The following is a 27,511-nucleotide window of genomic DNA, read 5'->3' as shown; positions in this document are numbered from 1 at the left end:
ACTAAAAGGTATTAAAAAATTGAACCAACAAATATTTACCATTATGCACAAGAACTAACCTTTCATTTTCAAGTGTTAAACAAATGTAGAAAAGTGCAAATATATTCTCCTCTCTACATTTTACATGAATTTTGAGTGCTTCTAGAGCTCCCTAGAATGTGATTTGATTTAAGTGGTAAAGAAACTGTGGAGGGGGAAAGAAATGGAAAAGAACATGAAATGAATTAGTACAATATTAAGGCGTCAAGATTTATTTTTTAAAATAAAAGTACAGTTATCCTGATAATGTAATGTTTATGGTCGAGAGGAAGTGGGCAACCAATACTTGTAGAGCAACTCATCCCAGGAAAATTTGGTTTTAAGAGCCCTAGTGGGATATTTCTCATCGTTTTATCCATTGGTAAGTTTAGTTCACTTTCTTGCTTCTCTGCCTATTCAGCATACTGGAACTTCTTTATTCATCTTGCTTGATTCAGATTTCAGAACCTAAAATTTGAAACAAAACAAAAAAAAAATCTCAATTATAAAAACAAATTTTTAAAACAAAGAAGGAAAAAATTAAACAGATCATATGAAGCCTCAGAAAGCCAGTAAAATTGACATCAAAATAAATGAAAATTCAGTCGTTAATTCCAACTATAATAGAATCCTCACTAGCTTCAACAAATCCATTTATTAGTATGATAAAAAAGAATGTAATCGCCGAAAACGGCTCCGTGGATCACAGCGAATCAGATCCATAGATTCCTATCAGCAAGCGAAACATGGAATTTGTTTCGGTCCAGTCATAGCATCGCCGGTCAAGGCTCTTGGCTACCGGCGACGTGGCATCGGACCCAACACTCTAAAAAGAAAAATAAGAAAATGATAAAATAAATCCAAGAACAAACCCTCAGAGACCCGTTCCAAATCACTCGCACAGGATAACAAACCTCGAGGAAGCCCCGGAATTCCCGGCCAACCACAAACCCAGAGTTACATGTTTATTATGAGCAACTTGGGGTAGGAATTTATAGAGAGTAGTAGAGTTGAAACCCTAGATCTCTAAATTGGATTTTGTGCAGATACGGAGCCTATAATTCAGGGTTTAAGTTTGTTAAATTGGGCTTAAGTTGCTGATTCGAAAAAAAGCCGAAGGAAGCTTCAAGTTTGCTATCAATAGGCCCAAAATGCTTGTCGTAGGCGATACAACCTCGACCACAATGTTTTCCTAATTTTAAAAGTACGATTAATATAAAAAATAAGTGATTAGATTATATTTAAAGTTAATTTTAGTTGTTTAAAAAAATCGTTAAAAATAGATATTTAACATTTTGAAATTATATATATATATAATATGTGTCATTTAACGACTGAATTTAACGGTCTAAACATCTAAAAGTCTGACGTCAAAAAAGTTATATATCTATTTTTAACGAAAAAAAAAGGAAGCACCTAAAGTTAAACTTTGGTATAGTTCGGACACTTATCTTTGCATTAAGTCTTGAAAGTACTAAAAAGTTCTTAAATTGATTTAATTAATATCTTATTCATTAATCATTTTGGTTTAGTGTCATTAGGTTGGTTCGAGTTGAACTTTTGGTTAATACGATCCGATTTAAAAAGCATATCTCGTCTACCCAAATCAATATGATATGAGTTCAGAAAAGTTTTATTGGACTTAAAATTTGACCCGAATTTTAATATAAAAGCTTACATATATTTAGACTAATCCAACATAAATATAAAAATATATAAAAGACAAATATAATTGAAAAAGATTATTGAGAGATAAGTATTATAGTAATTATCCTTAAATGTAAAAAAATTATATTATTATCTCAAATTGAATTATAAATTTTCACATTAAACATAAACTCGATCTGACTCACTCTAACTCTCTATAAAATATGATCCAAATTTGATTTTTTTATAAAAAAAAAGCTGGTCGTATTAAATTAAATCAAAATATCATATCTAAACATAAGGGTTCAAATCTTTATGATATAACATTTTATACTTGTTTGGGGTAAAAGCCTAATATTTTATCTTATTAGATTTAATAATTAATATTTTATCTTATTAGATTTAATAATTATTAGATAAACTATACAAATGGTTTTCAACTTATTGAATTCTCGAACTATTAAAAGTTATAAAAAATTCTTCGATTATAGGTTATTGATTTGTTAAGTCTCAATTATTAAAAGTTATAAAATGGTTACTCGACTATTCATATGTTATAAACTTGTCATTTTTCGTTAAGAAATGGTGGCCATATGAGCTAAACGTTAACTTGTTAATTTGGATAATATAAAATCTTTTTTTATGATGTGTATCAGCATCATCGTTGCTTTCAAGCACTGGTTCGATGGCATAGTGTTTCAAGCATTGACTCGACAACATAATATATACAAAGACTCGGTCCACAAAATATATCTCAAATAATTTTGAGATTAGATTTTTATCATATCCAAGTGAGCGAGTTAACATTCAGCTTGAACAACTGCCAATCTTTTAATTAAGAAGTATGAGTTCGGAACATATGAATAGTAAGATGATTATTTTGTAACTTTTAATAGTCGATGACTCAATAAAGTAACGTCTTATAATTAGGAACTATTTTATAACTTTTAATATTCGGAAGACTTAACAAATTAACATACTATAGTAGGAGGACCATTTGTGTACTTTACCCATAATTCTTTTTTCTTTTTATTAATAATTAATTTACATTTGAATAAACAGTGTAGGCAGAGGCCGGTCCGGCAAATCTGGGGGCTAGACTCCGTTCAAATTACCAACTTTCGTTTCTCGTTATAATACTCTGGAAGTAGTTTCGGATCTTGCTAGAGACAATAAAAGGGAGCGTTTGGGCGTGAAATGTCGACCGATACGACATGGGTCGGGAAGAAGCCATTGAGGCGCATCGGAGGAATGTCCGATGCTCTATCCATTGCCGCCGATCTTGGTTTCTCTGTTTCCCCTCCTCCTTCTCAGGTTATCCTATTTTCTTTCTTTCAATTCCATTCGATTTGCGTCAATAATTTCTTTTCTTATATGTTGTTTTTTGTTATCGGATATTACAAGTTCAAACACACGAATTTTGCATCTCTGAAACTCTCAAACGACACTAGTTTCGTGGGAATGTTCATGCCCTGTTATTCTGGTCTTTTATGCTAAGCAATTGAATGACATATCATCGTTACTTGCCGCAGTTTGTGAAATGGATTTGGGTTTTTGATGCTTATTTAGCATTATTCCCTCTTCCCCTTTTAATGGTCAACTAAGAAGAATTTAACCTTCAAAACCATATGATCTCTTTGCTGGAATTGTAAATTTAGGGTTCCCGAGCACCAGCTGAAGCCTCAGATTTTGATTTAACTAAGACATAGAGGTTTTGATAGTCAACAAACATGACAGCTCAATTGAAGCTCAGATATATTACCTCTAACCTAATACCTCGAGTGTTTTCTTCTTTAATTGTGTTGAATAAATGGTTTTTATATTGTTGTCTATGGAACCATAAACGTTCAAATTTGTCTGAATATATAGATATGTTGAATAGGTTCCCCAAATTCATTTGTTCCTTTTGTTTATATTTGTAAATCTTTCTATTGGCACTTTCTTTACTCTGATGTGTGATATACATGTTGAATCTTCAAGTTCATGGTAGAGCTAGAAAATTGATGGATGGATATGTTGAAATTGCATCACAAATAATGTTGTTTTTCTTTTATAGGAAGACGTGCAGAACTTATCATCTGCTACTGGAGAAAAGGGTGATGACTTGATAAAGGTATTAAGAGAGCTAACCAGTGTACAGAGAAAAATAGCAGATTTGCAAGTTGAACTCCAAGGCCGAAAGGTATGCTTCCCAGTTTATTTACCCCATCGCTTTCGTACTTATTGTAAGGTTTATTGTTTGGGATTTTCTAATAGTATTGCAGGTTTACTGTTGACCAGAAGAAATTAATCTCTTGAGTATTTAAGAGGGTTTGATTTCTATTTAAAAAAGGGGTTTGATTTATTATTAAAAATGAAACAAAAGAGAAGTTCAGTTACTGATTGGTTCGTTTAAAACAGAAATAAATAAATAGGAAACATATGGTAACACCTCGGTAGCATAATATGTTTATTTTACTCCATTTTTAGTATAATTTAAAAAAAAATTATATAAATTTTTGAAGCATTGTGTATAAAACAATGTACGTTTTTTAACTTAATATCACCGATTCGAGTACAGCGCAGGTTCTTTACCCACATGTCTGCTATTTGTTTTAACTGTTCCTTTTATGGTGTTCATAGGATGATAAAAATGTTGCACACCTTACACATGTGAGTGAAATGGAAAAGAAGTGTGAAACACTGGCAAGGATTACTACTATATTGAAAGATGTTATTCAAAATAAGGTAATTTCAGGTTTCTTCTTATGTACTTCAGCACGCTACTGTATGGATTGCCTCATGATAGTCATTTTGATGAGTTTTATAGGTATACACTCATATATGCAGTGCACGACTTCCATTTTACACTTAGTTTGAAATTTCTCTGCTTCGCTACTTTCTGCAACAATTTCTTTTAATCGTTTTACTTTGTCAATAGGGTTATGCAATTGGTTGAGACTTTATTTCCATTCGTATTAAGTTTTATTTCTGGTTTTATAACTCCCATGATCCTGACCAAATTTAACTGTCAAAGTTCTTATCTACCTGTTGATCGTTGCATAGACAATAACAGAGAACTATAAAAATGCACTTATGTCATTTATTGGTGATCCTCAAAGGCTTTGTTATTTATATTTGGGGAATTCAGACCACGCGACCTGTTTGTATTAATACCCTTGTGAGGACAATTTCATTTGCTTATCAATTTTGTCGCAAGAAACTTGTTTTGGAAACAGAAATCTGAAATTTGTCTATAGCATATGATGGTTCCTACTTCCTACAAGAAATATTTTTTTTCCCTTACATGTTAGATTCTTACTTTTCAGACCACACAACCAAGAAGACTCCATTTATTTATCTGACTATGTTTCCCCTCTTCATTATTCTGGCAGGATCGAATTATAGCTCGTCTGCAACAGCCATATTCCCTGGATTGCATTCCAGTAGAAGCAGAATATCAGGTATTCTCTTCATCTGTGGTCTAGTTTAACATAAGCAAACACACACAAATAAAGAAAGAAAGAAGAAGAGATTTATTGTTCTTGTTTCCTTGATCTTGGGATGATTGCATACACATTGAACCTCTTTGTCCTCATGCTTTTAGATTCTGAGCTATTGAATTTGGATCCGGTTGCTACTTTCATCATGCATTTTAGGTTTATTTTCGTGAACCAGAATATTCATATTTGGTGATGTTCACCTGACAAACGTTGAATTTCTTGATCTTCATAACATGATTGTGGACCAAGTACTTGAAGGTTATAGAATGTATTTACATGCAATGATGCAATGGTTTGTTGCCTTGTACATGTGAACCAACATATTCCACATCGAGTTCCAAATTTTCAGATTTTATGCAATTTTATATGGAAACGTAATCATTCAAAAACTAGACATGGTGATCCTTAAGATTTCATGACATTACAATTAGATCTGATAAAATGGTCTCTTGCGTGATTTTTTGTGTTTATGAAAAATCAGGAGAGTTAGATTAACTGTTATTGTTATTTTGGATTTGCACCACAAAGTTTTAGGTTATTTGTTTGCTGAAAGATAGAAGGGAACAAGTTATAAAAATAATTCATATTCAACGTTAAATAAAAAGTTAAAATTTAATGTCATGTCAAAACAATTGATGCATGGTGTAGTACTTACATATTCTTCCATACTAAAGATAAACTGAAAACAAGGACTATAGATTTAATTTCATTGCTAAAGGCCATTTTACTTGGATTTCTGCAGAAACAATTTTCTGAACTACTAATGAAGGCTGCAAGTGATTATGGTGCATTGACAGCGGCTGTTACTGATTTCCAATGGAGCCAGAACTTTAAGGAGCCTCCTTCAGTTTGGGGGGTAGGCTTAAATATACATTTTGATATATATATATATATATATATATACATACACGTATGACATCTTGCATGTCTTATCTGATGCTCTTGTTTTCCTCACTCAGGAGATGCTCCGTCCAATTCCGGTTGCTTTAGCCTCCTGCACCCGATTCTTCGAGGCCATGTCAGCAACAAGAGAGTCGTTTGCAACACTTCAAAATTTGAGAGTGTGGAACTCTGCAACCCCATTGTCAACAACACCAGCCAAGGATCCCTCAACACCACCCGCTTGGAAGAACGAAACAAGTATTGAGGACTTGGCTATCAAAAGCCTAAGAAGCCAAGAAATTGAACGCCAAGAAACAGACGATGAAAATATCGAGGTGGGGGACTTTGATCCGGTAGATGGTACCAGCCACAGGAGATTGTCTTGGCCTCCAACAGTTAAAAATAATGGTCTTTGATCTCTATCCCTATCTTGTAAGCATTTGTTTGACCTTGTTGGTTTCCTCTGTAGTCGGTAATGCCTTCAATTCATAGTAGTATTGCTTGCTTGAAATTTGTGCAAAATTAAATGTGAGTCTGCATATTATCTTTTTTCATTTACCAAACATATTATATTTACATTCACTGTAGTAATATAAAACCATGCAGGATGGGGTTTGATGTCAATACTATTATTAACAAAAGTATTCCTAATTAAGTCCATATATTTTTATAAGAATATAAACTCTGATCCTTCCAATGTCAACACTCGATCCACCCTGGATTCATCCAATGATTACTCAACATCGAATAGGGTGCTTGACCTTGACCATAGGCGCAGGGTCAAGCACGAACTCATCTCATTTAGCTTCCATTCAATAATCCTTCCACGATCAAAGACCTTGAAGGAGGTAGCCAATGACAGAATGGAAGAGCAGTTACAGTATTTCTATATTAGTGATGATATCGTTTATTTTTATAAACAAATAGTCCATACCTTTAATTGTTATAAAAACCAGATTTGACAAACTATCATCAACTTATTGTTATATATATTCTTATATTAGTGTTGATATCAGTCATAGTAGATAATAATATTTGTTTGTTTGTATCTATCATGTACCAATTTTAATTAAAAAAGATTGATAGAGGTAATAAATATTTTGACTTCTTCAACTTCTAATTGAATAAATACCTTCTTTTCAAGAAAATTACCCTTAATTGGATAAAAACATTTTTTTAAAAAAAATCAACAATAATTATAGATAATAATATATGGAGAGATAAATATTTTTAAATCATTAAACCGAATTCTAGTAAATCTATTTATAAAATCTTTAAAAAAAAATCACATCAAAGCAACAAATAATTACCTACAAAATAGCTAGAAGCTGCTAAACAGCCATCAAAGTAAAGGTGCAACATAAAAAAAATGTTCCAAATCCCATCTCATTAAGTAAACAGCAGCCATAAAAGCTAGATATTTCAGAGCCAGGCCAAGTTCACAACACTCCGTGGCCATGAGTCTATATATATACATAACATCTACATAATCAGAAAACAACTCTACCCTTTAAGTGATAAGAATAGTAAGCTAAAACTTGGCTTCACACAAATGAGAGCATTGTGAAAGCAGTTGTTCCACCGGTTTGGTGCAGCATAGCATCTATCTCATCACCATCCTCCATTTCTAGCTGAAGCCAAAGAGAAAAAGAAAATGAAATTTTCATTATGCTTTCGAACATATTCCACTTTGCAATGTGCACATCAGTACAGTTGTTCCTCTAAAAGAGAGAAAACGGAATGATACTTCATCTGGAGTTTGCTCGCCCCGAAGGCGGCGGCCATCGAACAAGAAGGCAATCAAGTTGAAATCCACAGACTGTCGGTCACAATATGCATTCATAAGCTTCTTCAGTTGAGTGCTTCTTTTGATCCTGAAGAAAACTTCATTCCCATCCTATGCTTGTCAAACAAAAAAAAAAAGAGAGAGAGAGAAAGGAGAGGAAATTATAATTTAGGCCAAATTAGAAGAGGAAGCATTAATCTGAGAAGTCCTTATAAATCTCAAATTCACTTCAACAATATGTAAACCTCAACCCCGGACAGATCTGAAGCTGATTTGATTTTTAGTATATGTGAACCAAATATATATACATATATATAATTTACTAGTAAATTAACAAAGTTTTATAAATAAGTCAAATGAAAGTGCGTTCATGGCCACAACAAAATAATCCAGGTCGAATATAACTATTCAAACCTTGAAATTTACTAAGCCCCATAACTTGATAAATAATTAACATCATTTCAACTTACAAATAAAAAGAAGACTGGAAATAAGTTGGAGATCAACTCGGTGAAAACAGATATCATTCCAACGTATGCCCACAAATGGCAGGGACGGATGTAAATCAGTCGGCCAACTTACAAAGACTTGAAGAAAGAAACCATTTGGAAACCAGCAAATTTGAAGTGAAAAAAAATGGTGTCATTATTATGCAAACAAAAAGACAAGCAGAAGTAAATAATAAACCAAATACTCTATCCTAAACATCTTATAGATGAATTTGAGAGACAGTATCTGGATTTGTTTTGTTACACAAATTGCGAGAGTGAAATGTCAAGTATGCTGAAACTAGTTAATATTCATTTTATACTATCCATATAATTGAAACATGTAACAAAATGAACTTGAAATTCACAAATACTCATAACTACTTGGAAATTACCATTATATGGGATTCAACAAATCCATAAATTTGAAAACAATCATAAAATTCATAGTTACATGTTTATGGTCAAATTTGATACTAAAAGAAAATATCATTCATTCTTTTTTTAATACCAATAGAAAATTTCCAATTATTGAACTCCATGAAAACAATAACAAGAATTACAAAGAACAAACTTTGCAACTACCCGATCGCAATCATATCGTCTTATTTAATCCCAAAGCTCAAACATCAAACACAGAAATTAAAAAAAAAAATTCGAGTTGTGAAATCAATATTTATCCGTATAAGCATAATTTTCTATGTGGCAATGAAAAATAAATAAAACAAACAAATGAAAACAGGAAAAGGAGGAAAATTTATCTCCCGATATTAAGTAAAGACTTGAGAAGTTCAAAGACCTGGCCTTTGACTTTGAGGTTGATGTGGGCGGCGGATTGGTCGCCGGGCTTCTTATCTTCCTCTTGCGGTCCCGACATTTTCTTCTTGTTGTTTTAGCCTCAGCGATTTCTGGTTCCGATTCTTAACTAATTCAATCCTTTATAGAATTAGGATTTTCTTTTTTATTTATCTGATTCCACTTTGTTTTTATCAAGGCACCAGGCTATTTTTTTAAATTTCGAATTTATGAATTTAATGACGTGTAAAATTATTACTGGACTGGGTTTTTTCCTTGTTAGAATGGCCTAATTGGCACCGGGTGAAGTTAGTTTAATTGCGAGATACTCACTTAAAATAGGAATATTCATGATCGGTTAATTATATCATTTAACTTAAATGATCGATTAATTGTTATAATAATAATTAAATTTTGTTAACTGTAATATACTCATTAAAAAAATGATTAACTGTTAATCGTTTTTAATGGTTTAATTTTAGGAAACGGTTAACTTGTAGTTAACCTATTATAACTTTTCTCAAACACAACACAACAAAACATGAAAATTTTAAGATTTTATAAATTTTGTGATGCTAAAAATATATATATATATATATATATATATATATATGGTTTTTATGTTTATAGAAATATATATACTACGAGGAATATTCGTGTTTTTTATAGTTAAAAATCTTATGTGCATGTTTATAGTTTACAGTTTAAAATCAAGTATTTTTTTCATCTATGTTTGTTTAATGTGCTTTTATATAAGATAAATATGATAACTAAAAATATAATAAATAACCATTTTAATATTATTTCTAATTCTATTCTTTAAAAAATATAATTAATTATTATAATTTATTAACTGATGATTAACCATTTATCAAGATTCATAATCGTAAGCGTAACTGTTAATCAGTACTTTTAACGTTTGAGTTAATCAAAATTGTTAAATATTAATGATTCACTTAATTAACCTATAAAATATAACGATTATATCGATTAACGGTAATGGAATAATTTGAACATCCCTACTTAAAAAAACCTTTTTATCTCGTAGGATAAAGCAAAATTTAGTTCTCAAGTGGGACAATTTTTATCAATTTATTTTTTAAAATATTTTTATATTATTTTATAAATTTGATAATTTTGCATTTTAAATTTTTTATAATGTGAAATTTTAAAATTTTATTATTATATCAAACTGTATAATGTCACATTATCAATATGATTAAGAGAAAGGTTCAATAATTAATGTAGATAAAAGATTTAGAAATTAAATTGAAAAATATTAAACTTAAAAATTAAAAATTATTTTAGTATTTATTTTGATATAAAAAGATATAATTTAAAAATAGTATTATTGTGTAGGGAGTAAATCTGAATTTTACTTAACTATCATTAAAACGAACTAAATCCTTTAAACTTTCAAAAAGTAACGGAATATATTTTTTGTGTTTTGTAAAGGTGTAGATATGGTAATGAGATATTTGTTTTTTTCCTAATTATCTCTTTAACACTAAATGATTAATGTTGCAGAGTCATAGTTGAAGACAAACACCTAAATCAAATCAACCACCGTCCACTAATCTTATATAGTGGCGGTGGTCGTCCAAGCCACGACTGTCTAATCTAATGTCGTCCGTCTTTTACCTAACTTTGCCTCAAGGCATCCTCCAACTTTTAAACAACTTCCCCAATTTTATTTAACACCATTTGATGGCCCAACCGGAGGCCCATCTGCCTCATTCGTGTCTCATAATATATATATATATATATATTATGTTTGAATACATTGATTAAAGGAAGCATTGGGGAACGAAGAACGCGGAAAACTAAAGAAAATGGGTGGAAAGGCTGAATGTGAAGGTTAATCATAGATGCAAAGGGGACGATTCCAGAAGCTTTACAGCTTGTTTCACAGTATGTATCCCCGTAACCAATTCTATAAAATAATTTTAAATTGTAGGTGAGATAATATTTAATTAATATATTAAATTAATCGAAATCAATTAATGCTCTCCCCTAATTTACATTATCGTTTGACTAACATAAAAACTAATTTCCAATACATTAAGACTTATCAGTAAATAATTTATTTATGGGAAGTTAGGGTCCAATTTTTGTTTTGAGATTCCTACTCTCCTTTATTTGAACTATGAACTTTGTGGTCCGTCAGATTAAACAAACTTCATCATAATTCATCAACATGTCTGCCTCCCCATTTCAAGATTGCAAACCAAGTGTGAGAGAAAAGGCATCACCACCCATCATTACCAAATCTGATGGATGAAAATGACGCATCATTCATCAACATGTCCGCTTGCTGTTGGCCTCTTCCACACCCATGTTTTTGAAATCTTAGCAACGCACACACCCATGTAAACATTGCTATTGCACCGGTTTTTCGCTCTTACGCATCAATCTTCTTATGCCTTTTCTAATCCTTTTCCCCCCTCAATCCATTAAAATTTGACATTTTTTACGTTAATCAGAAAAATGCACTATCATACATTACTATTGTTTATCTTTATTTTAAATAAATGCTATAAGAAAATAATAAATATAATAATTTTATAACAAAATAGAGTAAAATTTCACAAGAAAAATAACATAAAAAATAATAAAATTTTAAATAAGATAAAAAAAATTAAATTTGACTTCAACTCTAACCCATAATATCTATTTATATAGAAACTTTTATCATTAAAAAATATTTAATAGAAATGCATTCAAACTAGATGTTCTATTTTTAATGAATGAGTAATAGTACAAGTATGATTCAATATTAAAAAGAATATGCGCAAGAGACAGAATTTGACATAATCAGATCTTGCTTAGTTCTATGGACGAGAGCTTCAAATTCACTATAAATGTAAATATCACATATAACATACACTCTAAAAGTCACAAAAATAGTTGTATCTTTCCAGAATAATTCTCTCTTATAATTCTAAAACTAACACATACTCCTTGTTTATAGGAAAAAAACAATTTAATCATAAAAAATATTTATCATAGAAGACTTACCTAAATAAATGTAATCACTAAATAATATTCAACCTCTAAAATTACAATAAATTTTAATTTAAGTATCGACTAAATTTTTAATCAATATATAATATCAACCAACACCAATCACACAAATACCACCCAATTTGGTAACGTAACAGTAATAACAAATTAATAAAACTAAAGTAAGCAAAAAATAAATAAATGGAAAACAATTGCAGTCTTTTTCCCACTATTTAGAAAAATTACAGACAAAAGATACAAATACTAGGAATTTACACCTTGAAATAAAACAAAGTCCATTACACCGAAGATTGAAATCAAAAGAAAAAAGAGGGAAGTAAACATAACAATCATCATAGCTTCCCCTGTTACAGTTCACATTGACTGAATTAATTAAAAAACAAAACGAGGATACTCCCTAAAAACCGCATCCATGTCTTTTTTTTTGTCATCATATGTAATATTAAAAGATAAACATTAATAATTTAGATTTAAAAAACAATTTTTAGAGCTTTCAAAAAGAAACATTTTTAGATGATATATCATGAAGTAAAAAAAATTTAGAGTATAAAGTGGTATAGTTGGTTGCATTTTCCATTAAAGTAGTTCCTCATCATTCTGACAGTTAGAAATATCCAAACCAACTCCTGTTCCTGCATTATTACAAATTAAAATTAAAAATATAAATATTATGGAATTTTTATATTAATAAATATTTGACAAGTATCACGGGAAAAAAGTTTGACTTTCACGTGCTAGTAACGTGTATACAAAATCTGCTCCGTTAATTTAGTTCGTAGGCAGTTGAAAACGACAACGTTTCCTTTTCCATATTACCACCTCAGCACTTGATACAGAAAATTTGAAATCAAATTATTAGTTGATTAATTAAAGGTTAATTAAAAGCCATAAACTCTTTTAGCTTCAATGTTTTAGTCCTAATTTTCTCGTGATTATAACTTGAGAAAGAAAAGGGCAACATTGTACTTTAACTACTAATGAATGGCGCTAAAATAGAGGATAGCTGCTGACGCGCCAAAAGTAATTGATGAAAATCCTAGCAGAACAATAAAATTCCGATTATAACCTCGTAAAGGGTAAACGTACCTTAGTTGGCGGGGGGTTTGTATCTTTTTCTGGTTATTGCCTCCAAGTCTGGCTGAAAATGGTCTTCAGTCTATTCTCAGCAAGTCTTTGAAGCGCCTTCTTAGCTCCGGCAACTTCCATTTCCGCCAGACTCTGGATATGCTTATTGGCTCCTGCAGCCACTAGTCTTTTTCTACAACCACCTCTTCCTCCGCCTAACACGGCGGTCAGCACCATCAATGGGTACTTCTTAGAAACGGCCTCATTCTTCGGATCCAACATCTGTACCAATCTCATCACGCTTTTCTCGTCTCTAACCAGATCCTTCCTATTTGACCGGACAGTCAACAGCGAAACAATTGCTTGAACCGCCGCGTCTTGTAACCCAACTGGCTTTGGAGATTCTATTAGCTTTACTAAAGAACCCATACAGCTGGAAATTGCTCGCTTGTTTCCATCGCTAATTGATAATTTTGACAAAAAAGAAGCTGAAATCTGTTGTAAAATCGTGTTACCGTGCTTGATAAATTCACCCAATTGGATAATGAAAACTGTTGAAGATGATAAAGTCCTAGAAATGGAATCTGTAACAGAAAGTGAACTGATTGTACGGAGGACATGCTCAGTCGTCTCTGAACTTAATGAATCTTGAATCACATACGTTAATCTCGGCAACCCTTTTCTTGTATAATCAAAGAGCGAAAATATTCACCTGAAGAAGCGAGTATCGAAAGGCAATTGGCTGCCTTTTCTTGTGCGGCGGTAGTGCCTGAGTCTAATAACTGGACTACAATAGGAACGGCGCCTTCTTCACCAAGAGCCATTCGAATGTCTTCCACGGAAGCCACGTTTCGAAGAGCGCCAACCGCGTGGGTTTGGGTTGGTTGGGAACCAGATCGGCAGGCCTCTATCAAGACGGAGACACCGCCGTACGCTGAAACTGCCCAGGCATTTTCGGGATCGGCGGTGATTGCTTCAACAGCAATGGCGGCCTTTTCTTTTAAAGGAATGGAACCTGTTTCGAGGATTCTTAACAAAGGCCCTAATCCACCTTCTTCAAAGATGATTTTTCTCGAATCTTCGCTTGAAGAAGCCAAAATTGACACTGCTAAAACAGCTTGGTCTCGAATCAAAGGTTGGCTGTTAACTTCGAGAAGACTTATCAAATATCTAACGTTTCCTTCTTTAGCAACCACAGCAGTAGATTTCTCGTCCTTATTGAGAAGCTGAAGAAGTGATTCTAAAGCTTTCTTTTTGAACTCGATACCTCCAATTTGAAGTCGCGTGAAGAGATCCCTGACGAAAAATACCAAATCATCTTTATCAGAGCCAGGTCCCGGCTGAGACAAAACAATGGCGTTTGATTGGTGAAGGACGCCAGATCTGAGAAGCAAATCGAGGTCCTGGAGATGGTTAGAGAGAGAAGCTGAAGCCATATCGAGGTCGCTTTGCATGAGGAGTTTCCCGCCGGCGAATGAAGAGAGAGTACATTGATCGGAGAGAGCTTTCAAACGTTGGAAGTGGCTAGAAGCGAAGGGAAAAGAGTGTGGAGCAAAGAGTTGTCATTCCAGTGGGGAGATTCTGAGATCGATGAAAGAGATGACTGAAGAGTGCAAAGCTTCGACCGGACGACTTGCCATCGCCCAACGAAAGACCGGACGGAGAGGGAAGAAAGGAGGAGGATAGAGAGAACGCCTGTGATCAAGTCGAGAAGTGTTTGCGGCGGTTGTGTTTCGGATTGTTCTGACAGCGGCGGCGTTTGTGGTGGTTCTGATGTAGGCATTTGCAGGTGAAGACCGGATTAAGGATGAAACTAAGAAAACATGAAAAGATGAAGGGTTGCTTGGAAGGAAAGGAAATGGAGAGAGAGAGAGAAATACACGCAGACAGAAGCTGGGGAAGGGAAAAGGGATTTTCTACTTTCTCCGGTGCGAGAAAAGCGTTGAAGGGGGAATAAATTTTGGTGCTTTTGAATACAAATGTAAATTTTAATATAATAAGTTAATAAAAAATAGCCAGCTGGAATGCATAGATGAATCATAGTCAGTAAAAGTGTAAATTCAAGCCTCAACAGCATCGATTACAATATAGAGGCAGAGGCTCATAATTTGCCCTTAAAACGAGGAATTACTTGACGTTTCTAATTATAAATTTCATTAATCTATTTTATACATACTAAAAAATTAATTTAATTAGTATTGTCGTTAAATTAATCTATTTTATACATATTAATAAAATTAACAACTTATATATATCTGTTTAAAAATATTATGGTTCTATGATTAAATTCAACATATAAAAAATATAATTTATAAAATAGAGGATAAAACTGCAATTAGACCAATATCATTAAATTTAGTTGGATTCAAAGATCAATATAATATGTATTTCAATTCTTATATTTTAAAAGCGAGAGGAAACTGTGTGTAAACTGAAAAGTCACGTTGACTGTTAGGAGTTCGTTTCACGCGTTAAGCTTTATAACTATTTATATACAACGGTTGACCTGTTGAAATAAAACTTGCGTTGACTGCTAAATTAAAATTTAATTTATTATTATACTTTGCAATTATAATTTAACTGTTTCTTTTTTATGAAATTGTAAAACTAATCAGTGTTTCTCTCTCAAAATAAATTATTGGGTACCTTAATTCTTTCTAATGAATATTCTCCTAAAAATCCGATGATGCTTTAGATTACATTAAAGAAACTTTTCCGAGGCGGCCAAAAATGAGTAGGGTGGGGCTAAATTTGGCCTTAAGGATGACAAAGTCAATGAAGATTTAGATTCATTTGTTTTCTAGTAAAAACAATTCATAATCTTCTTTGCATGGAAATGAAGTGAATTACAACTTTTTTTTAAATAAAATTTCTTTCTTTATTCGAATAACCACCTTAACATTTAAGCACACCCACAAACTCAAAATTTTACAACTTTATTTACGAGACGCGTGGAAAAAGGACGTTTATGATTCTCAAATGTTATTATTAAACTTTTTTTTTGATATTTTGATTCATTAATTTATTAATGTAGATTAAATATTATAATGATTATTAAAAAATATGTTAATGATTAAAATATCAATAAAATATTTAAATGATCAACATATTAAATACTACAAATACGATTGTTATAAAAATAATTATAAAAATTAGAATAGATTTATTCATAATTTAGGCTATCTTTATTATTTATCAATCATGATTAGATTTATTCATGGATTAAATTAATTCTATATTAAAATTTGATTTTTTAAATCAGATTTAGATTTACTGTGATTCATACACACTTTTTATCATTTATGGTTCAATTAAATTTTTGTTTATTTTTTTCGAAGATAAAATCACGATATTTGGCATTGCAATTGTAAGCAAGGCATGGTAATTGGCATGCATGTCTCTCATGTAGTCATGTGCCATGTTTATAAAATACAAGGAAACGATGCCTTTGAGAAAGGGACTATGTATAAGCCAATTCCAGTGTCATTATAATTCTAATTTTATTACTTAAAAACTCTAGTGGACAAGGTTTTGTTGGACTCGCCCATGGTTTATGTTTAGAGTACAAGGTTGTTATCGTCTTGTACTGTGTCGACCACATGATGGTTTCACTTGTAAGTGATACGGCTTTACTAAGTATTAGATTACATGTGATTTAATATTATAATTAAACATTTTTTATTCCATTCTTTCAATTTTAGGTTGAATGTGTACTCGTTACAATATTAATAGATGCTCAATACTAAAGTGAGTCAAATTATATTTAAATATGCGGTTTGTGTTCAGAGATAATTTTCTCATGACAATTGATTTTGTTTTGTGTTTTTCGACGAGTTTTCAATAGTTTGATCTCATATCTACTAGTATATGATCTATTAATCGATTAATTTAGATCAGGTACTACAAAGGCGATGACAATTATCCCAACTCAATTTGTTCCATTTACAAACACCAGAGTTCGAACCATTAACTTTACTTAAAGAATCTAGTATTTCATCCCAATAGACCAATTGATTGTTGGTTTTTTTTATTTGCATAAAAAATGTAATACATCAAGCTGCGTAATTGTCTTCAATTTAATAATATAAAAATGGACTTTGGAGCTTACACCAATACTTAAATAAATTCGAACGTATATAATGTATTTTCCCCATATATCGCGGTCTCTCTGGTAAGGAATAGCATTCAAAATATTATCTAAAAATAAAACGTGAGAAATCCAAAAACATCATTAGTTGGTTGAATTTAGTCATTGAGTGAACAAAAACGAAGAGAAGAGTAATGAAGTTTCGTTTCCTCTTTCTTTTGTTTTGTAGTTTTCTATAAAATGGGAGAGATGGGTTGGGAATAATTTGACGGTCAAAGGTACAGCAGTAGGCGTGGAGTTGCGTGAAAGACCAGAGCGGCTTCCAAAACAACAAATACGATGTGATGTCGGATGGTGGTAGGAACCTCCGTTTGGTTGATTTTGTAGTTTAAAAAATAGACTATGGTAATTTATAAGATAATTGTACTATTATTTTCCCATTTTCCTTCTTTCTTCGTTGAATTCGTTACTATTGTTATCTCGGTGGCCAACAAACCCACCCCACCTGAAATTTTAGACCATTAAAACCTTCACCTGAAACCTCTATAAATACTCCCGCAACTTTCATCAGCTCTGCACCAAACACAATACAAGCTTTCTGCGTGACACCCAAAGCCAAAGGATTCAAACTTGGAGAGATTTGTAAGAAAAATGGCAACTTTCCCAGTGATCAACTTAGAGAAGCTTAATGGCGAGGAGAGGGCTGCAACCATGGAGCAAATCAAGGATGCCTGTGAGAATTGGGGATTCTTTGAGGTATCTTCGAAAGCTAGCTTTGCTTTAATGCTCTAATGGCTGTTTCTGTCAATTTTTGTGCTGATGAAAACAAAAACTGTTTATTTTGTGTGTTTAGCTGCTGAACCATGGGATTCCCCATGATTTCCTGGACACTGTTGAGAGATTGACTAGAGAGCATTACAAGAAATGCATGGAACAGAGGTTTAAGGAATTGGTTGCAAGCAAGGCCCTTGAAGGTCTCCAGGCCGAGGTTACTGATATGGACTGGGAAAGCACGTTCTTCTTGCGCCATCTCCCTGAATCAAACATGGCGGAAATCCCAGATCTCTCCCATGAATACAGTCAAGTGATGAAGGAATTTGCACTGAAATTGGAGAAACTGGCAGAGGAGCTACTGGATTTGTTGTGTGAGAATTTGGGGTTGGAGAAAGGGTATTTAAAAAACGCATTCCACGGGACGAGAGGTCCGACATTCGGGACCAAAGTTAGTAACTACCCGCCATGCCCGACACCCGACAAAATCAAGGGACTCCGAGCTCATACCGATGCCGGCGGCATCATCTTGCTGTTCCAAGACGCCCAAGTGAGCGGCCTCCAGCTTCTTAAAGACGGCAAGTGGGTGGATGTTCCACCTATGCGTCACTCCATTGTCATCAACCTCGGAGATCAGCTGGAGGTGATCACTAATGGCAAATACAAGAGCGTGGAGCATCGAGTGATCGCACAAACCAACGGAGCTCGCATGTCGATTGCTTCGTTTTACAACCCTGGAGGCGACGCCGTTATCCATCCGGCACCGGCTCTGGTGGAGAAAGAAGCCGAGGAGAAGAAACAATTGTACCCCAAATTTGTGTTTGAAGATTACATGAAGTTATACGCGGGGTTGAAATTCCAGGCCAAGGAACCCAGATTTGAAGCCATGAAAGCCAGGGAAACGACTCTTCCCATTGCAACAGCTTAAAGAATATATCCATGAAATAAAAGAAAGAAGTCAAGTGGCATTGGTGTGTGTTTGATTTCATTATTGTAAACACCAACATGGAAGAAATTATAATGTATTTCATTATTATTTAATAAAAAGGATTCTTCATTTTTGTTTATTGAAAATTTTCAAGTACCATAATCCCCACCATAAAGAAAGAAAACAAGACGAGTTCAATTATAATTTATTGTTGTCTCCAAACAATCAAAAGCGAACCCCACATGAGAAAAGCACATGCATCTCCTATACACGATGAAATGAAAAAACTTTGTCGACTGGAAGCCGAGTTTTAAACCATGCATGTTAGGAATAACAATGTTGGGAACGATACAAGAAATCATCATTACATCTGAGAGAAAAATCCTGGACATTGTAATTAAAATCCATATAAGCATTCAACCAAATGGAATTGAAAGATCAAATCTCTCTCCTACCCCTCCGTTTAAATCACATATATATGCTTGATAATTGAGTAGCCAGCTAGAATCATCATGTATACATTGCCTTCCTAGCTGCCAATGCCTTGCCACCGGCAGAATAGCTGTGCTCTTGATTCTTGCTAACGGTCGAGGATTGTCTACATAACATACACGTAGCTAACAATAATTTTCAGATACATACATACGTATATATTATAGGCCTATCAATCGGATTACTTTGAGATCGGAATAATTTCGGATTGGAACGTTATTTGTTGGTAAAAAAAGATTTTTTGACCCCTCAATTTTATTATTTTATTGTTTTATTTTCAATTTTGTATTAAACTGATCCAAATATAACGAAATATTAATGAAATATTCATTTGATATCGATTTTGTCAAGTTAGCGATGTCGTTACTGTTTAGTAATATTTGAATCAATTGAACAAAAAATAAAATTTTCATTTCAAAATAAATGCAACTAAATTTTAACAGGTGAAATGATTAAATTGGTAAAATTGAAGGGCTGAAAAGGTTTTTATGCCTTTCTTTGTTTTAAATTTTTTGGATTTTTTTGTTCATGTAATTTGAATTTGGACCAGTTAATATTTTAAATATTTTTGAACTGAAATCGTTTATTTTTTATAATTAAATAAGCTAATTTGCATTTAGATTGATTTTTCGTACTGAAAAAAATTGACTTGTATGATACATATTTAACTGGATAATAGTTGTACATCCCAGCAGAAACAAGTAGAAAAAAATCAAGTAGAAGACGGAAAGGGAGATCTGAACAATGTTCAACACAAACAGAGCATTGCCACAACATTACTTGCCTTGTCACTGTTCACCAACAGAAACTCTACGCAGCCCGATGTTCACTTCTTGGAACAAGAAAAACACATGGGCAGATGTTTCACGCTGGAAACATCAAACAACTCCATAAACCTCTGATCCGAAACCCTAGCTTTAGCCGCCGCAAACCTCTGGTATTCGTCGAACACAGACGACAAACACCATCTCTGCAGTTTTCTCAAGCATCCAACCAGACACCCGGTTCGATGCTTAAAACAACGACAACAGCAATAAGAACATAGTAAAACTCAAAGCTGAAGTACGATAAATGAGCAACAAATTTCACATACCTTCCCACGATTACAGTGGATTAGAACAGGGTGATTCCTTACATCTGCATTGCAGAAAACAGAAAGAGCAGAAATAACTTAGAAGTTTGATCAAAACACGTCTAACTTGGGACAGAAATGAAGTGTAGGAGTACCAATGACAACTTTTAGAGCTTCACGAATTGCATCCTCTGGGATATTTACAAATGGCTCCTGCATGAAAATATAGTTTTATTTTGAATTGACAGTATCATATACATATATATACACATACACGTATACATATACAGATTATGATGCTAAGGTTGTTTACTGGACATCTATCCTAACCGAAACAAAGTGCGGTGGAGTCATATGATGCTGCAAAATTCAGAAGGAATAAAAAACTTGTGCAAGTCAGCAGATAGACCCACAATTTGGACAACAACAGTTGTATGATTCCAAATGTTACAGCAAATGTTTGTTTTATGTTAGGAATTCAAAATCAATAAAAAAGAAAGAAAGAAAAGAAGAGGCAAGAATGCACAAGAAAACAATTGGACATGTCAGCCAACCTGCTCGATTCCATTTCTCAATATTAACTCTAATGCCAAAATGGAACTTCTTGTAATTTTGTGGAATGCATATAGACGTTGATAAGAAAATTAGAAATAAACCCATCATGTATACCAAAATCAATCAAGTCTTAATAATTAGAGATGGACCGAGTGGTATTGGACAGTCTCACTCTCTTAAAATTTCAAATTATTATATTTTTTTTATGTATTTTTCATTTTATTTTATACCTTGAAATCAGGGATGGCAAACGGAAACAGTTTCGTGGATTCCGCACCGCATCCGCTCCAATTGGGGCGGGGATGGGTATAATTTTAGCGGGTAGTGGGCGGGTGTGAATTTAGAAAGTGGTACCCGTCGCAGGTGGTGGGCGGGTAATGGGTTTGAGACATTATCCGCCCCGCATCCGCCCGCCCCGCATCCGCCCGCCCCACATCCGCCCGCCCAGCTAAATATCCATTAAATTTTGGACCATTATGAATTTAGGTGTAATTTTAGAGACTAATTTATAAATTCTAATATTGTATAAGATATAACATGTAATTTATCCAACTCTCCAACAAATAGCAAAGGATATTTTGGGCATTACTGTCTCCACTGTCCCATCAAAATCTGCATTCAGTATAGGTGGAAGAGTAATTGGTCCTTATCGTAGTCGACTACTTTCGGAGACGATTGAAGCATTAATGTATGCTCAAAATTGGTTTTGGGCCGATATTAAAGGTAATATTATTATTTAGTTTATATTAGTTGTCAAATTGTGCTTAATTATCTTATTAAAGTTTAGTTACTAACTTATATTAGTTTTACTTTCTATTATATATGTAGGTAGTAGTGAATTTAAATTGGAGCGCTCTCAGTTGGAGGAAATAGAGAATGATGATTGTAATACTGGAGTATTATATGTCACAAATATTGCCTGAAATTTTAGAATGTTGTGCCAAAGAACAAAAACATTATGTGTTTGTCATTTATGTTTCTAGACTTTAATTATGTCCTTTATTATGGTGTTTTATGTATTTTAAGATCTATATTAACACTTAACTTAGATAATCATTGGATTATTTTATTATGTTTCTTAATGGACATGTTTTTTTATGTTTGTTGCTTATGTATAACTTAAGTTTGCTGTCAGGCGGGTCTAGACGGGTCCGTCGCTAGTGAGTAGTGGTGTGGGGATGGATTTGAGAATGTATCCGCGTGGGCGGGTGTGGATTTAAAAATTTGTACCCATCATGGGTGGTGGGCGGGTGGTGAATTGAAAAATATTAGGTGGATATAGGAATGGGGGAGGAGATATCCGCACCCGACCCGGCCGTTTGCCATCCCTACTTGAAATTTATAATTTCACTCTTAATTTTTTTAATATATTTAAAAAATTCACGTTTTAACATAAAATCTTATATATGTAAACGTTAATAATGTGAGTCAAAGATCCATAATTGCAAAAAAGAGTTACCTTGTAACCTTCAATTCCAAACTGAAAAAGCTTGATTTCATTGGACTTTAAGAACTCAGTGTTGGCTTCTGGGTAAGGCTCGGGACACAGATATCTAACATCAAAACCAAAAGAAAAAGAAAAAATTTCCACTCAAAAGTACAAAAATAAATTGCATGTGGAAGAGGTTAAAACAAAACAAAAGTAAACTTGGGTCTTACATGATGGAGCGGAGGTTACGTCTTTGGAGAAAAGCGAAGTTTGCAGAGTCGGGGAAACCAGACCTGAAGATGCCATTGTCAACCATCGCAAAGTTGAACGGAGGAATCAAGTTATGTTCATCAACAACGTTGGAACCGACCGCCGCCGGATACATGTCCACAACATGCTCAACTGTTGCAACAACTTCTATGGTTCTCCACATCTCTTGCTTCTCTTCTTGTTGCCTTGGGTTTAGTTTAGTTTGAGTGCCTTCTCTCATCATGTTTCGTAGGAAAGATATTGGGATCAAAATTACGTCTGCGAATTGGTGATACGTAAAAAGAAAGATGTATATTGAATCTGTAGATGAACATGGTTTATATATAAATCAAGACAAGTTTTTTATAATTTAAAAAAATAGTACTAAAACTAGACAGAAACGGTGGTTAAAATGTTTGAGAAAAGGAGCAAGCGAATAAAGAAAACATTCCAAGGAATATGCTATTTCTTGTTAGGGAAAGAGAGAAAGATGGATAATTGGGGGGGAGTGATATTCTATGACATATATTTAGTGCTTGGATTTGTATTATAAACCCCCCCACCCCCCAATCCATTAGATTCCCATTACTCTAATAAAATTTTAATCAAAAAACATATAAAAGATATAATATTTTAAAAATCAAATAAAATTTTAAATGAAATAGGATATTATTGAATTTGAGTCGAATCGAATAACATATAAAAGATATAATATTTTAATCTATGTTAAAATAGATAAAAAATCTAACCCATCTAATTCATGGGCATGAAACTATAAAATATGGTAATGTGTTTAATCCATTAAAGCACAAAATATTAGGTTTATAAGTTCTCAAATTTATGATTTTCACGAAAACAAATGTCTTATTATTATCCAGGCCATAGATGCGAGTCCATGTTTGCATCAGACACGGGCCTTGTTGGCTCGAAATTTTGTTCGGACATTTACCTTTATTTCTTCTTTCATCGAAATGTGATTAACTGAACTGCCGACTAGTGTTTCAGCACTCTGCTGCACTTCTGAAAAATTTATACAGAGGATATCAATGTGGTTGGCAGCGATTCGATGCGTGAATATATTTAATAGTTGCATTTGTTTGAAGAGGAGATATTTATGGGTTTCAAGCACATCCTTAATAGACAGAGCCGCCATGGAAGGGGAGCTAAGAGTGTTCATTGTTGCGGGAGAGGTTAGTGGAGATACCATTGTTTCCCATGGAGAATATTGCAGTAATGGGAATCTGGGAATTATTACCACACCTCTTTAATTTCAGAGTGAGTGAGTATTTTGAGACCAATGTCATTGAACCTCTATTATAAGACTTCTTACTGAACTACTGATGGTGTTCGGATTCGATGAAATGTCAGGTAAAGTTGAAGGAAACTGTGGAGGCTGCATTCCATTTCCGGCCTCATGTGGTTGTGACTGTGGACTCCAAGGGATTCTCTTTCCGTCTCCTTAAGCAATTACGGGGTAATATAAGCGATGTCTTGGAGTTGGGATCAAGTTTTGTGTATTTGCATATTGTCTGTTCGATATGATGTGCCCGAAACAATTTTTTCTTTCAGCAAGATATGATCAAGATAGGGCAGATGGACCAATACACTTTCATTATGTAGCACCATCATTCTGGGCATGGAAAGGAGGTGAAGCAAGACTCAAAGGCCTATCTAAATTTGTGGATCATCTGTTCTGTATACTTCAGAATGAGGAAGCAGTATGTCGATCAAATGGACTGGCTGCAACCTTTGTTGGTCACCCCATTCTGGAAGATGTTTTAGAACTGAACATGGTATGAATTCATCTTCTGCTGTCGTGAAATGTGCCGGTATCATTTATCTTCTCTTATAAATGTTTAAGTTTGGGATGATTCTGTTTCCTAAAACATTACTGTGAGTTTTTTCTTTCTCCAAGTACGTTTTGTGTTAAGAGTACATGTTTGCCTATTGACGTGTGTGCATAGTTATTTTAGAATTAACAAAGAAGAAATATTTATGCTTAGGGAAAGGAAACCGCATTACATCAGTGGAAGATAACTGGAAATGGTGAAGATTTTCGGAAAAAAATATGCCATACCTTCAGGTAACGTGAAGATGAACATAATGAAGTTCTAGAAACTCAATAGTTTTTCTATTTCAAACTTGATTGTGATGGTACACTCTATCATTGAGATTCACTCATAAAATTTCAAGTTGTTTTCTATTTTTTTATGTGTCCACTTTGAAACCTTCACTCTGGACTTCTGGTTTCCTCATTTTGTCTTTTACCCTTCATCAGTTTGGTATTTATAGCATCTATAGTCCAACCTAAGGTCTAACTCTTATGTTTTACTTTTGTTTTTTTTTGAAGTTGTTCTGATTAACCAAAAGCTGAAAATCACTGAAATGTATTAGAATTTGGATTTTGTATGGATTCATTTCTTTTTGTGTGCTTTTGTGTTTTCTTTGAGTATGCTTTCTGGGGATATATGCTTAATTAAGATCTATCTGTGTTTTATAAAGGAGCGACAATGATTACCTTGCTACCCGGAAGCAGATCACAAGAGGTCACTAGAATGCTTCCCATCTTTTCAAACACAATGAAACTACTAAAAGACTCTTTCCCTGAGCTGATATCAGTAATCAATGTGGCTCCAAATCAACTAGTGGACAACTATATTGCTAGGGCCATTCATAAGTGACCCGTGCCTGCCATATTGATTCCAGGAGGAACCCCACTCCTGAAATATGATGCATTCAGTGTAAGTCTTTCAGTGCTCATGAGTCACGGTTGCAACTATCGTAAAACGTATTTCCGAAATGTTTGATATAAAAATTGCTGTGAATGCTTATGAAAAAAATGAATGTTTTTTTTTAACTTAGTTTTCTGGTATTAGTTAATCTTCTATGTTACTCCATGTAATAGCAAGCCTGGTTAAGCCTCATTTGTTTACTGAACTTAATGAGACTATAGATATGTTGAGTTGATGGGTTTGAGTCGTGACTCAGATCAAGGAAAAAGCCTTTTGCACCTAGTAATTTGAATTTCATGGACTTGAAAGCTATCATGTTGAAATCCATTAGTTTCTTTGCAGGCAAGCCGAGTTGCCTTATGTACGTCCGGAACTGTTGCTATGGAGTTGCAGCTCGCAAGGTTGCCTTGTTTAGTTACTTATAGAGCCCATTTCCTAACCGAATGGTTCATTCGCTTCAAATCAAAGATACCGTACATCTCACTTCCCAATATCCTCTTGGATTCTCCTGTTATTCCTGAAGCACCATTTCAAACATGTACGCCCGCAAAAGTAGCATTCCTGCTAAAGTAAGCAACTTTTACGATACAGGCATGGATTTTTTTCCTCGGTAAATTCTTTAGTTATGATTGAGCAAAAATTAGAAACTGTTTTTTATCGATGAGATTGATTCTTTCTTCTATATTTATCGTATCGATAAAAACGGAGGGTTGTGACTCATGAAGTCACGATTCTTAATTTGGATAGAATATGGCTTGAAGATTTGACTCCTTGCAGGGAATTGATGAACAATGTAGAACTCCAACAGCAACAAATTTTAGCTGCTGAGAAGGTCATGGAACTTATACGCCCTTCGATCAGAACAGTAGACTACTCGGAACAGCAGGGTATGAATCGGACGCCTCCCACTTATAGTCCAAGTATGATTGCAGCATCCACCATACTTGGCTACAATCAGAGATGAAGATTAGCATCTATGTTACTCATACCCGGAAATGAATATCATATACGGGTATGTTTCCGACACTCATATGTTCATCTTTTTTCTTCTTCTTATATTCGGATGATTATACCCCGTATCATAATTCTTGAAAAATGCAGAGTGGAAACAATGAAATCTTTTGCTAAATGTTTGAAATTGTGATAAGAATGAACCGGCATCAAGGGAAGGTACACAGAGACCCGGTTAGGAAGATCAAGGAAAGAAAGCAATATCATCTAAAATCGAGTGATATCTAATGCGTGGGTCATTCATTGCGAGACAGGATTGAAGATGGATTTAAACAATTTTCGTCATGTGGCGATGCTTATACCACATATCTTTCTTCTGACAAACATCTCTTTATTTATTTTTATTGATCCCATACGAGACATAGAATGGTGTTTTCTTCCTAGAAGAAATATCTGATTTATTAGTCACTGGTATCCTATTTATTAATCGATTAATTCATATCGGGTACTGCAGAGGCGAGGACGATCATCCCAATCTATTTTGCTTTATACGCAAACGTCAGGATTCGAACCCCTGACCTTACTTAAGGAACCTAATACCTCGTTCTATTAAATTTTTTTTTGGATAAATTAAATTTTATTATCCAAAAGAATAATGTTGCTACAAGAAACGTCCCGAAAGGGAGTGTAAACAAATACTTACAACAAAATAATGGTTAGTCTATACTCCCACTAGAATTTGTTATTTGTTCTTTTTTACTTATGTTTGTGTTATATTTTCTTTTGGATTAGTTTCTTATACCGTCGTTGTGTGTTTAAATATAAATTGCTTAGGTGTTTAGATTTTTTTATTAAATTAATAGGTATTGTATTTTTAAGATAAATATCAAGATTCAACTTCAAATAAGATAATATAATATGATTATACTAATTCTTTAATCTTTCGATAAATTAATGTAATCTCACATATGTCTAAATTTTGATTAAACTACTTATTGACCCGAAATTTATTTTATTGTATCGTTTATTATTGTTGGAATGCTATTTTTGCTTTCTTG

The 27,511-nt window shown here is 33.5% G+C and overlaps 4 protein-coding genes, 2 non-coding genes and 2 pseudogenes across 10 annotated transcripts; 3 read left to right on the top strand and 5 right to left on the bottom strand.

Moving 5' to 3' along the window:
* Positions 1–571: 571 nt before the first annotated feature.
* LOC120165999 lies at positions 572–660 on the bottom strand. Its single transcript, XR_005519886.1, has one exon. It is a non-coding gene; the product is annotated as a small nucleolar RNA snoR77Y (small nucleolar RNA).
* A 31-nt stretch (positions 661–691) lies between these two features.
* LOC120166007 lies at positions 692–837 on the bottom strand. Its single transcript, XR_005519891.1, has one exon. It is a non-coding gene; the product is annotated as a small nucleolar RNA snoR2/U65 (small nucleolar RNA).
* Positions 838–2,747: 1,910 nt separating this feature from the next.
* On the top strand, positions 2,748–24,496 carry LOC120164441 (AUGMIN subunit 2-like). 2 transcript variants are annotated; one of them, XR_005519737.1, is made up of 7 exons: positions 2,748–2,979; positions 3,722–3,847; positions 4,288–4,392; positions 5,040–5,108; positions 5,890–6,003; positions 6,107–6,557; positions 24,483–24,496. XR_005519737.1 is itself a non-coding variant. In XM_039174164.1 (6 exons), the coding sequence occupies exons 1-6, from the start codon at positions 2,863–2,865 to the stop codon at positions 6,443–6,445; spliced, it is 870 nt and encodes a 289-aa protein (XP_039030095.1). In that variant the 5' UTR covers positions 2,748–2,862; the 3' UTR covers positions 6,446–6,608. The 2 variants fall into 2 exon arrangements, 1 of the variants encoding a protein (XP_039030095.1); XM_039174164.1 differs by lacking the exon at positions 24,483–24,496 and having other exon boundaries at positions 6,107–6,608.
* Positions 7,391–9,273, bottom strand: LOC120164482 (small ubiquitin-related modifier 1-like). Its single transcript, XM_039174191.1, has 3 exons — positions 9,103–9,273; positions 7,777–7,926; positions 7,391–7,660 (listed from the first exon to the last, which is right to left on the bottom strand). Exons 1-3 carry the CDS (start codon positions 9,178–9,180, stop codon positions 7,574–7,576), a joined length of 315 nt encoding a protein of 104 aa, XP_039030122.1. The 5' UTR covers positions 9,181–9,273; the 3' UTR covers positions 7,391–7,573.
* Positions 12,620–15,176, bottom strand: LOC120164407 (annotated as a pseudogene).
* Positions 17,835–19,020, top strand: LOC120164431 (1-aminocyclopropane-1-carboxylate oxidase 1-like). Its single transcript, XM_039174159.1, has 2 exons — positions 17,835–18,030; positions 18,128–19,020. The coding sequence occupies exons 1-2, from the start codon at positions 17,926–17,928 to the stop codon at positions 18,971–18,973; spliced, it is 951 nt and encodes a 316-aa protein (XP_039030090.1). The 5' UTR covers positions 17,835–17,925; the 3' UTR covers positions 18,974–19,020.
* On the bottom strand, positions 20,172–23,052 carry LOC120164454 (probable tyrosine-protein phosphatase DSP4). Of its 4 annotated transcripts, none has more exons than XM_039174171.1 (6): positions 22,752–23,052; positions 22,552–22,645; positions 20,868–20,897; positions 20,693–20,750; positions 20,559–20,602; positions 20,172–20,477 (listed from the first exon to the last, which is right to left on the bottom strand). In XM_039174171.1, exons 1-6 carry the CDS (start codon positions 23,012–23,014, stop codon positions 20,292–20,294), a joined length of 675 nt encoding a protein of 224 aa, XP_039030102.1. In that variant the 5' UTR covers positions 23,015–23,052; the 3' UTR covers positions 20,172–20,291. The 4 variants fall into 4 exon arrangements, with proteins under 4 accessions (XP_039030102.1, XP_039030111.1, XP_039030107.1 ...); XM_039174180.1 differs by having other exon boundaries at positions 22,815–23,052; XM_039174176.1 differs by lacking the exon at positions 20,868–20,897.
* On the top strand, positions 23,760–26,523 carry LOC120164419 (annotated as a pseudogene).
* Positions 26,524–27,511: the final 988 nt, after the last annotated feature.

Source organism: Hibiscus syriacus, unplaced genomic scaffold (genome assembly GCF_006381635.1).
Source record: "Hibiscus syriacus cultivar Baekdansim isolate YM2019G1 unplaced genomic scaffold, ASM638163v2 tig00002919_pilon, whole genome shotgun sequence".
Taxonomy (NCBI): domain Eukaryota; kingdom Viridiplantae; phylum Streptophyta; class Magnoliopsida; order Malvales; family Malvaceae; genus Hibiscus; species Hibiscus syriacus.
The sequence above is the reverse complement of the archived record's forward strand: the minus strand, read 5'-3'. Positions and strand labels throughout refer to the sequence as shown.

What these genes read in the sequence shown, in the direction of transcription:
- LOC120164431 (XM_039174159.1), top strand. Translation starts at nt 17,926, where the DNA reads ATGGCAACTTTCCCAGTGATCAACTTAGAGAAGCTTAATGGCGAGGAG. An exon ending in AGAATTGGGGATTCTTTGAG is followed by an intron (nt 18,031 to 18,127) that starts GTATCTTCGAAA and finishes TTGTGTGTTTAG; the next exon opens with CTGCTGAACCATGGGATTCC.
- LOC120164454 (XM_039174171.1), bottom strand. Translation starts at nt 23,014, where the DNA reads ATGATGAGAGAAGGCACTCAAACTAAACTAAACCCAAGGCAACAAGAA. An exon ending in TTGGAATTGAAGGTTACAAG is followed by an intron (nt 20,898 to 22,551) that starts GTAACTCTTTTT and finishes TGAATTTTGCAG; the next exon opens with CATCATATGACTCCACCGCA. An exon ending in CTCCACCGCACTTTGTTTCG is followed by an intron (nt 20,751 to 20,867) that starts GTTAGGATAGAT and finishes ATTTTCATGCAG; the next exon opens with GAGCCATTTGTAAATATCCC.
- LOC120164441 (XM_039174164.1), top strand. Translation starts at nt 2,863, where the DNA reads ATGTCGACCGATACGACATGGGTCGGGAAGAAGCCATTGAGGCGCATC. An exon ending in TTTCCCCTCCTCCTTCTCAG is followed by an intron (nt 2,980 to 3,721) that starts GTTATCCTATTT and finishes TTTCTTTTATAG; the next exon opens with GAAGACGTGCAGAACTTATC. An exon ending in CAGTAGAAGCAGAATATCAG is followed by an intron (nt 5,109 to 5,889) that starts GTATTCTCTTCA and finishes GGATTTCTGCAG; the next exon opens with AAACAATTTTCTGAACTACT.
- LOC120164482 (XM_039174191.1), bottom strand. Translation starts at nt 9,180, where the DNA reads ATGTCGGGACCGCAAGAGGAAGATAAGAAGCCCGGCGACCAATCCGCC. An exon ending in ACCTCAAAGTCAAAGGCCAG is followed by an intron (nt 7,927 to 9,102) that starts GTCTTTGAACTT and finishes TGACAAGCATAG; the next exon opens with GATGGGAATGAAGTTTTCTT. An exon ending in GCGAGCAAACTCCAGATGAA is followed by an intron (nt 7,661 to 7,776) that starts GTATCATTCCGT and finishes CTTTGGCTTCAG; the next exon opens with CTAGAAATGGAGGATGGTGA.